Source organism: Lissotriton vulgaris, chromosome 1_1 (genome assembly GCF_964263255.1).
Source record: "Lissotriton vulgaris chromosome 1_1, aLisVul1.2, whole genome shotgun sequence".
NCBI classification, from domain to species: Eukaryota; Metazoa; Chordata; class Amphibia; order Caudata; family Salamandridae; genus Lissotriton; species Lissotriton vulgaris.
Window position 1 is genome coordinate 538,359,428 of NC_141685.1, and position 17,421 is coordinate 538,376,848.

The window sequence follows — 17,421 nt, forward strand, 5'->3', positions numbered from 1 at the left end:
AGAACAGCAAAAAACACACCCCTCTATACCTTGAACGGAGTGACGCCCATCTCCTCCAATAGCTGGCCTCCCTTTAGGAAGCCAGCCAATGGAGAAGAGGGGCGGGTTCAACACCCCATACTTGTAAACATTAAATCTCGACTGCGCGACACTGCTGCGCAGTGTACGCTAGGCCGAGACCTAAAAAGGGATAGAGACTTACCTAACTTGCATCACCAGAGTTCTTTGCTGGAGTTGAATAACATGTTTTTGAACTTGTATTCTAGCAAGCTCTTGAAAAGGTGCAGTAAATGGATATTCTTCCTAGAGAAAAGCCAGGCTTTAGCTCAGGAATGAGCACAAGCCATCCATGTTTTTTTCCTATGATGCGTCACTGCAATCTATGGAAGAGCCATCTACTGATATTCAGTGGCTTAGGAAGGGGTGTGCGGGTCGGTGTCATCATGAGGGGGGTGACAACAAAAATTCCGCATCAGGTACCACCTGACCTTGCTATGCCACTCCTGATATTCCACCAGCATAAGTGGCCTGGTTGAAAGTCCCATATAATAACTGGACTACTAGAGAAGGAGGTTAAAGCGAGCTCTCAGAAACAATGTCAATTTACAACCGGTTGAAACCGACCTGTGTTCTTGATCACATACTCTTTAAATGTGTACCTCTGATTTTTCTCAGATCCTGGCTCTGTCTGCTCATACGTCTCTCACTAAGCTGCCCTTTTGCTCTCATCAGCTCTATTTTGTGTGTACGACTCAAGTGTTTTCCTACATTCCATGTTAACATTCCCCTTCTAATATTCCGTCTGCTGGACAAATTCAAACTTGCTATGCCTTAGCTTCGAATGCTCAATCCCGTTTTCATTCCTCTGCTTGCTCCTAAATACTGGAATGAGATATAGCAGAGGTCTTCGAAGTGGGGGCGGGCCCTCTTGGGGGGCCTCAAGTGATCCCAGGGGGCACCAGGCTGTGGCCAAAAGAAGCATTATGCTCACAGCAAAGCTTTGTTTTAAGCAGGGAAAGAATGAGCTGCAGTAAGCCTCTCTGTAATTGGCCATCACTAATATCCTTTGTCATTTAATTCTTACTGGGAGAGGGTTTCAAAAGGGAAGGGACTCCAAATATTCTTCTACACTCCCACTCCCATTTCTAGTAATCACACTGTGGGTATTTTTACACGTTAGTAGGCCTGCCTGACCAGAATAGTATGTTTGCCAATCATGTATATCGCTGCATTTTTATAACAGTAAGAGAATTTAACGACAATGTTTGAATAGGTCTCCTCCTTAAATGAGTCGAGACATATTTAAACATTGCCAATTTATGTAATAATTATGAAATATTCTGAGGGGGGGGGGGGGGCAAATAATTAACTGTGGGGGTGCAACATTCAAAAGCTTGAAGACCACTGATCTATATCCTTCTGTGCGCTGTGTTTCTACACTTCAAGATTCAGCAAGAAGAATTCCAAGACTAATGGGGCTAATAATAAAATAAGAAACGTAAGCTGGTAGTTTTGTCAGAGAAAAGAATGCTATAAGACTGGTCAGACAGTAGAGAAAGCAGCTTTGATGCCTTACTACCATTCAAGAATTAATAATTTAAAAAAGCCAAGATTAGTTGCACAACACTTTATTTTCACATCTTGTTGTTGGCTCCTGTGCACAGACCCAGGTTACTGCAGCACAGTTTACTGACCTTTGCAAATAATTCCTGCTGCTGCCTTAGCAATTCTTCTTCGGGAATGCCAAGGTTTTCCAAACGTGAACTGGCTTTCCTTCTTTTTAAGGCTACAGTTTTGCATTCTTGCAAGACGTCTTTCACCTCGCTGATGTAGGAGCCGAAGCCCAGACTTTCTAATGCTAAGAAATAAAGAAAAAAAGACAACATCACTAATTTTGCAACCGAGAGAAAGTACAGTACAATATTAACTTTGTCATGTAAAGGGATGACGCACTGATGAAGCATGTTGAAAATATTGGCGTAGCAGCAGGCAGCGAACTAGGCAGAACAAGCAGTTGGGTGAAGTTAGTACTCAACACAGTTGTAGCACAGACGTGTATTAAGACATACAAAGCGTTCCCATTTTGCTAACAGCACTAAATAAAAGGCACCATCAACCCAATTACACAGTACAAATAAGGTGACAAAATAAAAAGGATGGCACGTTGGTAGGCTTATCACGGATGGAAAGTCTGCCAGGAAAGCAGGCTACAGCTAAACTAGATGAGATGATTTTACTTTCACATTCTCGTTGTGTAAGCCCATCAATTCCACAGGGAATGCACCATTATATCCTTGACCTAGAGATTGAGCGGAAGCCCAGGACCAACAGCTGAAGAAGAAAATGGACTCTTTCGCTTAAAGATTTCGTATTCTATAGGGACAACACCAGTCCCGCCAGGGAGTGAGGTACCCCATGATGACAACGAATGAGGAGCTATTACTAGGCAGGTGATGTGGTACACTTCCACCCTAGGGCTCCTTGCCTGCGTTAGGGCAATGAGGTAGCACGTTATCGCAACTTACTCAGAGTACTTTTATATTTACTATACATTAATGAGCTTCACTTCTTTCTTCCTCTGCCCCGTTACACTCGCCCTTAGTGCCCACCGCATTGAAGACATTGTGGTACAGTCGTACAATATGAAAAACAATCCGAAGTGATCTCTGGGCGACGAGGTGAGGAGCACAGAAAAATACGAACCAATTAGGAGGTGCTGCAGCTGCCAAATTATAGAGATAGAGCTTTGGGTACAAGCTGGGATCATACAATCTAAAGTTTAGATCGGTTAATGTTTGCGATTGACTATTTCACTCCTGGGATATTTGTGCATCTCTGTGCCTGAACTAATAAAAAAAAAAACACACACACACATTCATTAGGACGATTCTTCAAAACCCTACATATACCTTTGGTCTTTGTTTGCACCAGTACAAACTATGTTTTTTGTTTGGCACATTCAGGACTAGCATGTATTGGTATAGTCTCGACAGCAACATCTCACTGCAGTCACAAGATACAAAAATGAAAAAAAAAATCCACATTTTCCTTCTAACAAATTTGCTTATTAATTTCGTTGCATTTCTCAAATGGACAAACATAAATCTAGACACGCTTAACAAGGAAATGTGAGGGAGATTTTGACTTTGTGCCTATACAGGAGGAGGCCATGCTGTGAAATGGGGGCCCTCCTAATGCAGGAGTTTGCCACTGCCAAGAAGGGATTGGGCACCAGCAAACATCCGGTGGCATCTTGGACAGAATTGGTGGCACAACTGCACGCTGGTGGAGACCCGCAGGCAAGGTGCATTAGCTGCGAACCCTTGACATGCTGAATCTGGCCCATGCAGCTCCAGTAGAGGACCTGCATGGGGGGGGATGGGGGGGGGAGGCAAGAGCTTGGCCCACAGGCATGGCCATGCCGGATTTCACTGTACCAGCAGAGATCAGGTTTCATCCTAGTGGTCTTCTCTCTTCCCCTTCACCACCCAGGTCGCGGCTGAGAGACTGACAGAAGGCGCACCTGAAACATGAAGGGAGAAGGACCTGGGGCTTTAACTGCTGGTGCTTAGACCTGGCAGAGGCAAGGGGTGAGCTGCTCCAGGAGAGGCAAGGGGTGAGCTGCTCCAGGAGGAGCAAGGCCACCACAGAGCTCCAACTGGATACGATTCACTGGTGGACATGGCCAGGTGGAGGAGTGCTGGGCTCCGAACATGTCCAAGCAAAAGTGGACCCAAAGTTACCCCTGAAAGATATGGGCCCTTAAGACTTAGTTTGGCAGCCTGGCCGCTGGCTCAGAGTAGTGCGAGTTTGTCAATAGTGCATTTTACGGCACAGCAGAGGCAATTCAGTGAAGACCAGTGAGTTTTGTGTATATATGTGTTTTTAAACAAAGATTATGTTGTGCTTTATAGTATATGGTTTGAATATCACTATATAGTCCTGGCCTGGGACTGTCAAATTTTAAATGTATTGTGATATGAATGAAATTTTTTATCTATACTACTATAATAAAGGAAGAACTTTCAGCCTTCGAGGCGGGTAAACTCGGGAACCACAGCGCCAATCCACACACCCGATACACCGTTGGAATCGTCAGGGTGTGTAGATGGTTATAGGCTATATAAATAAAAATAAAAAAAAGTTATTTAAAAAATGTACAGTAAAAAAAAAAAAAAAAAGTAGTCCCTCCGAAGTAGCGCCGGCCACGACATGTGTGCTCACATCAGTAGCGCGGGGAGGAGCGGCGTCCAGGAGCGCGACGAGGAGCAGCGGACATGGCGTGGGGGAGGAGCGGTGACGTGAGGAGCAGCGGACAGGCCAGCGGCGGTGCAAGGAGCGGCGGCTGACGTAAGGGAGCGGCGGACATGGCGCGGGGGAGGAGCGGTGACGTGAGGAGCAGCAGACAGGCCAGCGGCGGTGCAAGCACCAGACAGGCGGGAGGAGCGGCGGCTGAGGTAAGGGGACCCATGTCGGGGCAGGCGGGGGACGGGCCGGGCGGGGGCCCGGGCTGCTGGACAATGTCGGGGCGGGGAAGCCTGTTGCTCCCGGACAAGGCCGGGACGGGCTGCTAGTTTATGAATAAAATTGTATATTTTCTTAGATTTGTATTTTTCCAGATTTGTCTTTTTTGATTGCATCCCTTGTGTCCACTGTCATCCCACTGGTGTGATGCTTCATGTATTAGTGGTGTGGTAAGTGTGCATTAATCCAAATGGGTTTTTCTTTGACTTAGGTCTTTTGTGGCACCCCTCCTTTTGGTTGGTGGGTCCCTCTCTCTTACTTTGAGACAGTGCCATTAATCAAAATATTTTGTGCAAACCATAGTATCTGGAAATACAGACATTAGGCTTAAAGCCAATGGAGCTAGGCATAAAGGTGTCTGGTAACAATGTGGCTTTCAGCAGATCATGATGATTTTCACTAATCAGAAGTAGCTCTCATAACACAAAAGGTTGGAGACCCGTGCACTAGAAATTATCGTCTGGGCCTTCAGATGGGACTCACGCACTCTGGTGAACTTGATTGCAAGGCAGTTCTCCTGTCAGTGGACTTTGAAAAGCATCTGAGACTGTTCACTGGCCCTTCATGTATCAGGTTCGCTTGAAGCAGGCCTTTATCCCTAGCTGCTTGATATATGTTACAGTGCTCTACGAGAGTGCATGGGCAAAGGTTGGTTGAACAGAGTAGTCTTCTCCCTTTGCCATTGGGTGTACCATGTACCAGGCGTGTCTGCTCTTGCAGCTTCTTGTTGCTTTAGTGATTGAGGCCTTGGTGAAGAGGAGCCGCATGGATGCATAGGTGGCTGGTTTCCAATGGCGCAGTGGACTTAAAGATAGGGTGTCACCATATGCAGGCAAACTGCTCATTAAAGTCCAACAGTCCACAAAGACTATTCCATGCCCCATCCAAATACCTCAAATCTGTAGGGAAGCATTTGGTCTGCTGATAAATTGGGGGGAATCTACCTGACATCATGCTGCTGTGAGATACTAAACTGAGTTGCATTTGATCACATCCAATATTTTTGGCATGACAGTTATTAACAACGTAAACCTGTGCTGGGATCTGAACGTCGTCCCACCGCTCCAGCACAATAAACGTGAAATAACGGAATGGGAGAAGCTGCTTCCAACTGTAGCGGAATGGGGAATGCTCTACAAGATGGTTACACATCCGAGCCTTCTCTAAGTTACACAAAACAACCTTGATCAACTCGCAACACAATTCTTTCAACTCCGCAGAACAATGCTCAGCCATTTCCTATGGAGTGGCAATATTCAGTTTCTTTCGAAAAGCATGTGCAATCCACCATTGAAAGCAGGCTAGTATCCCAGACAAATGCAAAAACCACAGTTGGACAAAATGCAGAACAATGTCATACATTCACCCCAGTACAGAGATCTGGGCCTAAATCCATCGTTTTTTTGCACTCCACAGCACCCCTGTTCAGACATGGCCATATGCAAATCAGCCTTGACTCTGTGTCTCATGGGAACAGTCCAGCCCGAACTGCCAAGCCACGTCTTTCCTGGACCGGAATCAAGCATCCTAGGACCGGTTTCTGGCTATCAGCCGTCTTCAGCCAGGATAGGTGGACTCCAGTGGTGTGGAGAGCATGGGACTCCCGTCTGAGCATACCCATCCCACTCGGGGTGACAAATGCAAAAACCACAGTTGATGGACAGAATGCCAGAAACTGGTCCTAGGAAGCTTGTTTCCGGTCCAGGGAAGGCATGGCTTGGCAGTTCGGGCTGGACTGTTCCCATGAGGCACAGGGTCAGACTGATTTGCATATAGCCGTGTCTGAACTGGGGTGGCAGAGTGGGCTAAAGAACGGTGATGGATTAAACCCAGATCTGTAGACTGGGTGTGAGTGTTTGATTGGTTCTGATGCTCCGTCCACCACCACCCCCTTTTGTACCGCTTAGTATCCCAGACATACAGCAATACTATTGGTCTCGCAGACATACTAAACAACTGGCTGTGACAGACTAGAATTTGCTGTGCAGATTAATTTAAATTTATTAGAATATGACTTGCACACCTTATTGTACAGTATTCCTATTTAATGGTGTCTCACCCACTACTAGAGCAGATTAATATGCTGGAACACAGCCCATAACCAAATCTAACTGCTGGGAAAACGGACTCATGATACCCAGTTGTTGCGTGGAGCACTTGGAACCCTCCTGGGATAAACTTGAGGCAGTGCAAGAATTTAGTCCTTTAGAAACTAAGATCACAATAGAGCAGCTGGGTGAAAAAAGGAATCTCCCAAATGTATAGATCCTTGCTTCTTAATAGACTGGATCCCCTTTTGAGCCTGAGCCCAAAATCAAACATAATGCAGCATCAACAGGCTTTTAAGAACTGTCTCAAGGTTGTCCAGCAATTACCCGAAACTAAACTCTAACAAGACAGATTATAGTAATAGGTAACCAATAATCCTTCGGGACAATTCTTGGTGGCTCTAACCAATAGCGTTACTTCTCCCATCGGTTAAACAAGCATTAAATATCTATAAACTCATCTTCTTTGTAGACGACACGAAGAGTACTGGTGCTAGATTCTTCCATCACTACAGATTTCTTGAAGGAAATCAATTGTACCAGCAGTTTTTTCCTGCAAAATGTAGACTGAAATTCACCTTTGCTTTCCTATTTCCTCATTTAAACTTATTCAATCACTTCAGAATATAGCATTATGACTTGTGCTCGGCCTCTTACAGAATACTAAAATATGAGGTCACGCCATCTATCTATTAACTCCCTACTAAAGACAAGATTTTGTTCTAAACCCTATGGATTTGTCATTAGGCTGTCATTAACTCTGGTCCTTTGTTCATTAGGTCTTGCTTCTCTACATACTAGCCCTTAAGGTTTTTTAGATCCACGTCAGCCAACCTCCTAAAGAAGCCCTGCATAAGAAGATCCAGGATGGGAGTCTGAACCTTCTAGGGTGGGCGTCTGATCCTTCTACTGAATGCTGCAGCATGAAACAGTCATTAATCGCATGTCAGACCTATCACCACCTATGTCAGTCTTCAAAGAGCACTGGAGATATGGCTCATTTCACTGCCTTTTTTATTAAAGCAACATACACCACGCCATGCAATTTTCCCCTTGCTCTCAGAAACAGTGTAGAAGTCATTACAGAATTATTGAAATAAAATAAAAAAAGAGGCTATAAGTCTTTGGGCAATAAAAAACTCTAAACTAAATCTGAAAACTTACATCAAAAGTAACGGCCAGCAATAAAACAAAACAAAAATAGCTAAGGATAAAAACCAGTAATAACCGAGAGAAAGGTGAAAAATATGAGCTGGATCATCTAATCTATGCAGAGTGGTAAAACAGTCTGTTCTCTTCAAATCCCACTATGCTTATTTATTTAGGCCAACTTATCTATGGCACATGATTTGCCTTGCACAATTCGCTATGGAACCCCAAACAGACTTCACAAAAGAAATGCTAAACATATTGTGACTTACTACAAATCGGTTTCGAATTTCAGATGTGGAAACTTTGCGTGGGTTAATCTTCGTGATTTAAATCCGTTCTACTGAATTAATTTTAACATCAAAGCTCACTGACAACCACTGGCTGCGGAGTGATGGTCAAGGCTCAAGACTTTTGTATTATTTGATCTCCAGTAAACAAGGACAAATAAAGGAAAGACGGGGGCGCCAGGTGGAGCACAAGCAGAATTGCCGCACTGGAGTGAGGCTCCTGCAGCTGGGCACAATAATCCGACCAAAAATCCTGCCAGATGGTCCCAATCGGTAAATAATTGCAGCAACGGAATGACTGTACACCCGTGCTTTGATCCTGAAAGTTTGGTGTAAGTGGGGTGCTGCTAACTCAGGTATGGTGCCACTGTGAAGCCACCGCTGCTGAGAACCTGAGCGCCTGGAGCTGCTGCCGGGCAGAACCGACCACGCAAGCACTGCGGCACCCACGTGGCGGCTGGTACTCCTATTGGCAACAGTCCTCAATCCTGGCACAACAGACAACTGCGGCGAGTGTGCAGGCAACTCATCACTAGCGCGTACCACTGTGCTGAAGCCCACGCTAACCCGCAGTGACGGATGCCCCAAATATTCATGAGCCCTGCTGCTGCTACAACCATCCCGGCTCACCAGCTGGCGCCGCTCCACTACTGTCTCCTGTGACTGGAGAGCAGCCACACGTGGAGAGCGCTGGTGGCCTGCCGACCGCAGCGCTGTCTGTGCTGAAACTCAACGGTGCTTGGCCCTCCGCCTAGCGACAGCACGTCAGCGTAGTGCAGAGGCGCACACAGCAAGAAATAGCGCACCATAGCACACCACCATATGGAGGGGCGAGCAGGCACAGAGTACCAATCGGCTGGCACTGCCCCTGCAGCCACAAAATACCAAACATGGGGAAGGAACACATGAAACAGCCGCGACTGAAGGTCAAGGCATGGAAGAGCAGTCGCATGCAGCATGAAGATCCTGACGCGGCCAGAGATGCACCCGCACCAGATGATGACATGAAAGCCATACTCCTGGAAGTACACCAAAGCCTCACATCCATAGCGGAAATAATGGATGCCATGAGTAATCAGATGGACGCCATCGTACATAAGCTGGAGGCCATGAAGAACACGGAGCGGCGCATCTGACACTGAAGACACCACAGCCCATCTCCAGGCAAACGTGGCACACATGGACAAACTACTGAAGATCGTCGCAGCGAAAAATGAAACCTTAGAAGCGCAAAGTAGAAGGAATAACATACGGGTCCTTGGTATTCCCGAGAGCACCAACACTGGGAGGATGGAAGAGTACCTAGAAAAGCTACTGCACGGCACAATTGGTGCTGAATCTTTTCCTGCCATAAAACCATATGGAATAAGGAATGGCAAGGGGTTTTTAAAGCGTACATTTGCATGCGAGAACCTGTGGGTAGGGAAGGCAGTGAGAAGGATTTTCTGTCTGTAGGAAGCACCATATGCTGCTGCCCCAGTAAAAAGAAAAAACAAGCATTGGAAATGCAATAGGTCTCGCAGCATTAGAGTTAGTGCTTTTAGAATTGTTTATGGGTTTTTTTGTAAATCTTTCGCATTTTTGTTTCCTGTAGCCAATGCTAAAGAATTAAAAAAAAAAAGCCATAAACATTTCTAAAAGCTCTAACTCAAATGCTCCGAGACCTATTGCACTGTGTGAGGGTGAGTGAGGGTGAGTGAGGGTGAGTGAGGGTGAGGATGGGTTGAGGGTGAGGATGGGTTGAGGGTGAGTGAGGGGTTGAGGGTGAGTGAGGGGTTGAGGGTGAGTGAGGGTGAGGGGTTGAGGGTGAGGGGTTGAGGGTGAGTGAGGGTGAGGGGTTGAGGGTGAGTGAGGGTGAGGATGGGTTGAGGGTGAGTGAGGGTGAGGATGGGTTGAGGGTGAGTGAGGGTGAGGATGGGTTGAGGGTGAGTGAGGGTGAGGATGGGTTGAGGGTGAGTGAGGGTGAGGATGGGTTGAGGGTGAGTGAGGGTGAGTGAGGGTGAGTGAGGGTGAGTGAGGGTGAGTGAGGGTGAGTGAGGGTGAGTGAGGGTGAGTGAGGGTGAGTGAGGGTGAGTGAGGGTGAGTGAGGGTGAGTGAGGGTGAGTGAGGGTGAGTGAGGGTGAGTGAGAGTGAGGGTGAGTGAGGGTGAGTGAGGGTGAGTGAGGGTGAGTGAGGGTGAGTGAGGGTGAGTGAGGGTGAGTGAGGGTGAGTGAGGGTGAGTGAGGGTGAGTGAGGGTGAGTGAGGGTGAGTGAGGGTGAGTGAGGGTGAGTGAGGGGAAAACCGTGCACGGGGGAGACCGCAACACGTGCGGGAAGGGCAAGAAGCACACAATGGAGAACACACGAGAGAGAGGCTGTGGAGATGCACAATGTAATGTAATGTAATGTAAATACCAATTTATAACGCGCGACAATCGCTCCAAGGAGCATCTAGGCGCCCAGAAAGGACCACCAGATGTTAGGTAGTTCCTATGCTTACTTGACCGAGACCCGAATTACACTAGGCTTTTGGCAGTCGTATCTTGTAGATTAAAGATCCAGGTTTTTAGGTGTTTACGGAAATCTATTTCTTTATCCAGTGATCTCAACTGGGGGGGGGAAGGGTATTCCATGCTTTTGCTCCCAGTACCGCCAGGGATTTACCCCCTCGAGTTTGAAGTCTGAAACTTGGGACAGTAAGCAGGTTGGCCGTTGAAGAACGCAGTGCTCTGGTTGGGCAGTATCTGCTGAATTTTTTCCTCAGGTAGGATGGGCCTAAGTTGTGGACAGCTCTAAAAGTAATTAAGAGTACTTTAAACAAGACCCTTTTTATAATAGGCAGCCAGTGTAATGCCTTAAGGGCTTTGGTTGCAGATGATCTTTTCGGCCACTTTAAAACCAACCTCGCAGCTGCATGTTGCACCATCTGAAGTTTGTGTGTGACCGCTTTATTTGTGCCAGCGTAGAGGCTATTACAGTAATCGATGCGTGATGTTACTAGTGCAACCGTAACTGTTTTCCTTGCTTCAAGGGGCATGTTGGACAGGCCACGTGACGGGCCGCTCTCCCCCGGCTCGACCAAGCCCGAGCCAGTCATACAAGCACCACACCCCACCATTGCCCGTCCTACGTCCCCTCAGGGACACCTGCCCCCGAGCATGATAACCTCGTGGGTCCGATCCACGACCGACCCACGCGCCCAGCCCGGGCCGCCATCTTGGACACTTCGCCACGAGGCCGCCTGGCCCCCGATCGACCTCAACCCTGGGCCTAGCCCGGCCTCAGACATTCCGGCACCACCCTCCACCCAGGAGGTGAGCGAGCTACTTGGCCAGTCAATGGGAGAAAGAGGTGTCGATGGTTCTCCCCCGGCCAGTGCCGCTCGCCCATCGCCTCCCCGGGCGCTGGCTCCACCCCCCTGCTGGGTGTCTGGACTCCCTCATCCCGGACCTCCCGACCTCCAAGTGCGAGGGTCCGGACATCAAAGCACGCCAGCCCTATAACTGGGGCAGCTCCAGAACAGGAAGGCAGTTGTATCTTGGAGTCGAGAGACGAGAGAAGAACTCATCCTGGACGGACTACTGGCGCTGCCGTAGCTCTGTCCTGTGCACCATCGTCCTGCCTGTTGGCGCTGCCACAGCCGTCGTAACCTTCATTCTTCACCGTCGTCCGGATCTGCTGGCGAGGCCGCGGACCGTTGTAACTGTCATCTGCATCGGGACCTGCTTGGCTTCTCCACGGCCCGTCGACCATCCTTCATCCATCTCGGGACCTGCTTGGCTTCTCCACGGCCCGTCGACCATCCTTCATCCATCTCGGGACCTGCTTGGCTCCTCCACGGCCCGATCAGCAACCACGCCGAGCTCGAGGATTGAGAGCTATTGAACTCATTGGTAACTAAGACTGTCCCGCTACCCTTTTCCTCAACCAGAGATCAGAACCGAGGGGACCCCTGAGTCCAGACCTCCTTGTATTATATCAACGTAACCTAAGAAGTGCATATAAAGTCTCGTTAACCTTCAATCTTGTGTGGTGTCCGTCTGTGGGGGGGAAGTTACTTATCTGTACAGTCGTTGGAGACGGCTCTCCCTGGAGACCTCTCCCCGTAATCTCGGCCGACCCTCCCGGTCCGTCTAACATTGGTGGCCAGCGGCGCGATCCGAATCACCGCATAACGTACAGAGAGTAGCTCACCCCACAACGAACAACAATGTCAACTAAAGAGAGCGGATCAACTGAGAAGTTCCAAATGGAAAAACTCGAGGAATACAGCCATCGTGAACTAAAGCAGTTCTGCATCGAACTAGGTATCGCTACCACCGGACTAAGTACCAAGGACGATTTTAAGCATGCCCTAGAATCTTGGGCAGAGACCGGGGATGTCGAAGCCCCGGAGCAAAGCACCACGAAAAAGACCAACACGGCCCCTGAAGAGCAAAGAACGGGTCTCTCGCAAGACGAGATCCAAGAAAGAGAAAAAGCCCGACTACACGAACTTGAAATGGCCCGACTCAAGATGGACATAGAACTCAAATTGGCCGAGCAAAAAATAAACTTAGAGCACCTTCGCCTCCGAGAAGAAAGAGAGGAGAAACAGAGGCAAAGGGAGCTCGAGGAAAAAAGACTAACGTACGAGCACGAGCGGAACCTAGCCGAGATCAACCTGCGCAAACAGAATAAAGAATTAGGGGTGCCCGACAGACCGTCCACCCCCGGGACCACGGACAAAAAAGTGCACATCCCCAAGGATGTGGTCCGAGAATATTTTCGAGAAGACGACATCCAGCAATGGTTTAAAGCATATGAAATCGCGATGACTGCGCACCGGATCGATAGAGCCGACTGGGGAGCCGGCCTATGGGGCAAATTCCTCAATGAGGGCCGCGATACTCTGTTACAGCTCCCAGACCACCAGATGACCTCCTACGACCATATGAAAGCGGCCCTCCTCACTCGCTATGGCCTCACGCCCGAGATGTACCGTCAGAGGTTCCGAGACTGCACACGCATTCCAGGTACAACTTGGGTGGACTATGTAACGTACTTTAGCCGAGCCTTCGAAGGCTGGATCAGAGGGAACAACGTCACGACCTACGAGCAGTTGTTCAATCTGATGGTATGGGAGCATCTGTCCAACAACTGCTTCATTGAACTACGCCAACACCTCCTCGACAGCAAGTTAACCGATCCCCGGCAGCTCGCAGCCGAAGCTGACCGGTGGGAGATCACCCGAGTGGGCCGGAATGGGTCCTACGAGCAGAACAGGAACAACAATGGTCACCACCGATCCAGAGGAGGAGGAGGGGGCCAAGGACGAGGGAGAGACAACACTCCGGCCGCCCCCACTACCAGCACCACCCCCCCGGCCAACCGGGGCAGCACCCCGGCGCGACCGGGATACAGGACCAATGTTACATGTCACCGATGCCAACGAGTCGGCCACTATGCAAATGACCCAAGCTGCCCGCAGTATCAGAGCCCAAGACCCCGCCAGGTGGCCGCCGCGGCACTAGGGGAAGAACAGATCTCCGAGGAACAAGAAACAGACGAGCAAGAGTATCAAGGGTGGGAGCCAGCCGCCATGACTCTCGCATGCTTAGGGGGAAGAGACATGGTCCCGCGGGTCCCCCTACCCGCTAACACCCGAAAGTACGGCCAATGGGTGAGCATCAATGGACAACGGGCCGAAGCCCTTCGAGACACCGGGGCCAGTGTGACAGCCGTCCGCTGTCATCTGGTGACCCCAGAGCAATATCTACCGAACATTCTCTGCCCTGTACGATCAGCCGACAACTCGGAGAGTCTGTGTCGGATGGCCTGCGTCCCCTTTGAGTGGGGAGGGGTCTCCGGCATGTTGAAAGTAACGGTCCGAGACGACGCCCCCGTGGACTGCCTCCTCGGAAATGACCTGGAAAGCTCCCCGTGGGCAGCCGTGGAGCGAAAAGAACACTTGGGGATGTTGGGCGTCCCAGACTGGGCGTGCGTCACCACCCGGTCTATGGCCGCCCGTGCCAACCATCACCCGGAAGAACCAGAATGGCCGGCGCCTCCGCCTCCGGTCGCCCCCGCCGAGACCCCCGACCAGGGCATCCCCCTCGAACCTGCTCAACCTTCCGACCTTGCTAATCTCGACCAGTGGGCTCAAGAAGGGGGGCCCACACAAGAACAATTTCGTCAGGAGCAGAAGACCTGTCCCTCCCTTGAGGGACTCCGACAACAAGCGCTCGCCCAAAGCGCAGGGGATACCTCCGGAACTCATTGGGTCTACTGGGACAATGACCTACTGTACAGCGAGCAACGAATCGCCGAGCTGGGGGCCAACCGAGTACTAGTGGTGCCACTCCGCTTTAGAGACTTCCTGTTAAATCTGGCCCACGATGTCCCCCTGGCAGGGCACCTGGGACAAGATAAAACCTACAGCCGCCTAGTGACCCACTTCTTCTGGCCAAAAATGAGAAACGATGTGCACCAGCATTGCCGATCTTGCCCCACGTGCCAAGCCAGTGGGAAGAGCGGCCGCAAATTAAAGGCCCCCCTGCAACCCTTTCCCGTAGTCACGACCCCATTTGAGAGGGTCGGAATAGACATTGTGGGACCCCTAGACCCACGTACAAGACAAGGCCATCGCTTCATCCTAGTACTAGTGGACCACGCCACCCGCTACCCTGAGGCTATTCCTCTCCGGACCGTCACAGCCCCAGTGGTCGGCAGGGCCCTGATGGGGATCTTCTCCCGTGTGGGGTTCCCCCGAGAAGTCGTCAGTGACAGAGGCACGAACTTTATTTCCAAATACATGAAGTCCCTCTGGCAACAGTGTGGGGTCACCTACCGCTTCACGACCCCCTATCACCCCCAAGGAAACGGACTTGTTGAGCGGTTCAATCGCACACTAAAAGGGATGATCGGGGGATTGGAAGAACCCCTCCGTCGCCAGTGGGACGTGCTGCTGCCGTGCCTCCTCTTCGCCTACCGGGAGGTCCCACAGAAGTCCCTAGGCTTCAGCCCATTCGAGCTGCTCTATGGGCACCCAGTACGGGGGCCACTCAGCCTGATCAAAGAAGGCTGGGAGTTGCCTCCGGCCAAGAGTCCTCCAGATGTCTTCCGGTACCTCCTCACCCTCCGCAACCAGTCCCAGCGGTTCAGAGACCTAGCGAAAGCCAACCTAGAGGCCAGTCAAGAGGACATGAAGAGATGGTATGACCAGAACGCCTCATCTATTGAATTCGAGCCGGGGCAACAGGTCTGGGTAATGTCCCCCACAGAACCGTGCGCTCTCCAAGACAAATGGACGGGACCCTTCAAGGTAATCGAGCGCAAGGGACCCGCCACCTATCTGATCGATATGGAGTCCGCCCGGAATCCGCTCCGAGTCCTCCACACCAACAGACTGAAACCCCACTTTGCACGAACAGAACTCAGCCTCTTGATGGCCACAGACAACGGGGTTGAGGACGACTCCGAGCCTCTCCCTGACCTCTTGCGGACCCAGGAGCAAGACGGCTCCGTGGATGGGGTCCGACTCTCGGAGACCCTCACCCAGGAACAACGCCAAGAGTGCCAAGCCCTCCTATCACGATTTGCCAGCCTGTTCTCCCTCACCCCAGGTGTCACTTCCTGGTGTGTGCACGATGTGGACACCGGAGACAGCCCTCCTATCCGCCACCGGGCCTACCGCGTACCTGATCGGGTACGGGCCTGCATCCAGGCGGAAGTAACTAAGATGCTCACGCTCGGGGTCATCGAGCCCTCCGACAGTCCATGGGCCAGCCCGGTCGTACTGGTCCCCAAAGCAGCCGCCCCCGGAACCACACCCGAACTCCGGTTCTGTGTCGACTACCGGGGCCTGAATGAAGTCACCAGAACGGACGCACACCCCATCCCCCGGGCAGATGAACTGGTCGACCGAATGGGCGCTGCCCGCTACCTCAGCATCTTTGATCTAACGGCAGGCTATTGGCAGATCGGCCTCACACCCCGAGCACAAGAACGTTCTGCCTTCTCCACCCCCGATGGCCACTATCACTTCACGGTCATGCCCTTCGGCATGAAAAATGCCCCAGCGACTTTCCAACGGCTCGTCAATCAGGTCCTGGCGGGGCTCGAAGAGTTCAGCGCCGCCTACCTGGACGACATCGCGGTGTACAGCCACCACTGGACCGAGCACCTCCACCACCTCCAAGCAGTGTTGCAAGCCCTTCAGCGAGCTGGCCTCACGATCAAGGCCAGCAAATGCCAAATTGGACAAGGGTCAGTGACCTACCTCGGACACCAAGTGGGAAGCGGTCTAGTGGCCCCTCTCCAACTGAAAATTGCCGCCATCCAGAACTGGCAACCCCCTAACACTCAAACTGAGGTGCGAGCCTTCCTGGGCCTCACGGGCTACTACCGAAGGTTCGTGAAAGACTATGGTACCATCGTGGGGCCTCTCACCGAACTCACGTCGAAAAATCAGCCCAAGAAGGTGAACTGGACCCCAGAGTGTCAAGCGGCCTTCGAACAGCTAAAGGCCGCCATGTGTTCCGCTCCTGTACTCCAGGCCCCAGACTACAGCCGGGAGTTCATCGTCCAGACGGACGCCTCCGACCAGGGCATTGGGGCGGTCCTGTCCCAGGTGAACACCGAAGGCCTTGATCAACCGGTGGCCTTCATCAGCCGGAGACTCCTACCACGGGAGCAACGCTGGAGCACCATAGAGAGGGAAGCCTTCGCTGTGGTATGGGCCCTCAAGAAGCTCCGACCCTACCTTTTTGGCACCCACTTCCGGGTGCAGACTGACCACCGACCCCTGCAGTGGTTGATGCATATGCGGGGGGAAAACCCAAAACTGCTACGCTGGTCCATCTCCTTGCAAGGTATGGACTTTACCGTTGAACACCGGCCTGGGTCTGACCACGCCAACGCGGATGGCCTGTCCCGGTTTTTCCGCCTCGACGAAGAGAGTCCCCAAGAGGATGGGTAACTCTCCCCGCCTTCAGCTGGGGGGGACGCATGTTGGACAGGCCACGTGACGGGCCGCTCTCCCCCGGCTCGACCAAGCCCGAGCCAGTCATACAAGCACCACACCCCACCATTGCCCGTCCTACGTCCCCTCAGGGACACCTGCCCCCGAGCATGATAACCTCGTGGGTCCGATCCACGACCGACCCACGCGCCCAGCCCGGGCCGCCATCTTGGACACTTCGCCACGAGGCCGCCTGGCCCCCGATCGACCTCAACCCTGGGCCTAGCCCGGCCTCAGACATTCCGGCACCACCCTCCACCCAGGAGGTGAGCGAGCTACTTGGCCAGTCAATGGGAGAAAGAGGTGTCGATGGTTCTCCCCCGGCCAGTGCCGCTCGCCCATCGCCTCCCCGGGCGCTGGCTCCACCCCCCTGCTGGGTGTCTGGACTCCCTCATCCCGGACCTCCCGACCTCCAAGTGCGAGGGTCCGG

At 51.4% G+C, this 17,421-nt stretch overlaps 1 protein-coding gene across 1 annotated transcript in view; it reads right to left on the minus strand.

Annotated features, from left to right (window-relative positions):
- The window catches only part of DR1 (down-regulator of transcription 1), a 69,638-nt gene that overhangs the window by 29,411 nt on the left and 22,806 nt on the right, over positions 1-17,421 (minus strand). The window contains exon 2 of the mRNA XM_086953917.1: positions 1,695-1,858. Within this exon, the coding sequence (XP_086810043.1) occupies positions 1,695-1,858 (164 nt within the window). The remainder of the gene's footprint in view (positions 1-1,694; positions 1,859-17,421) is intronic.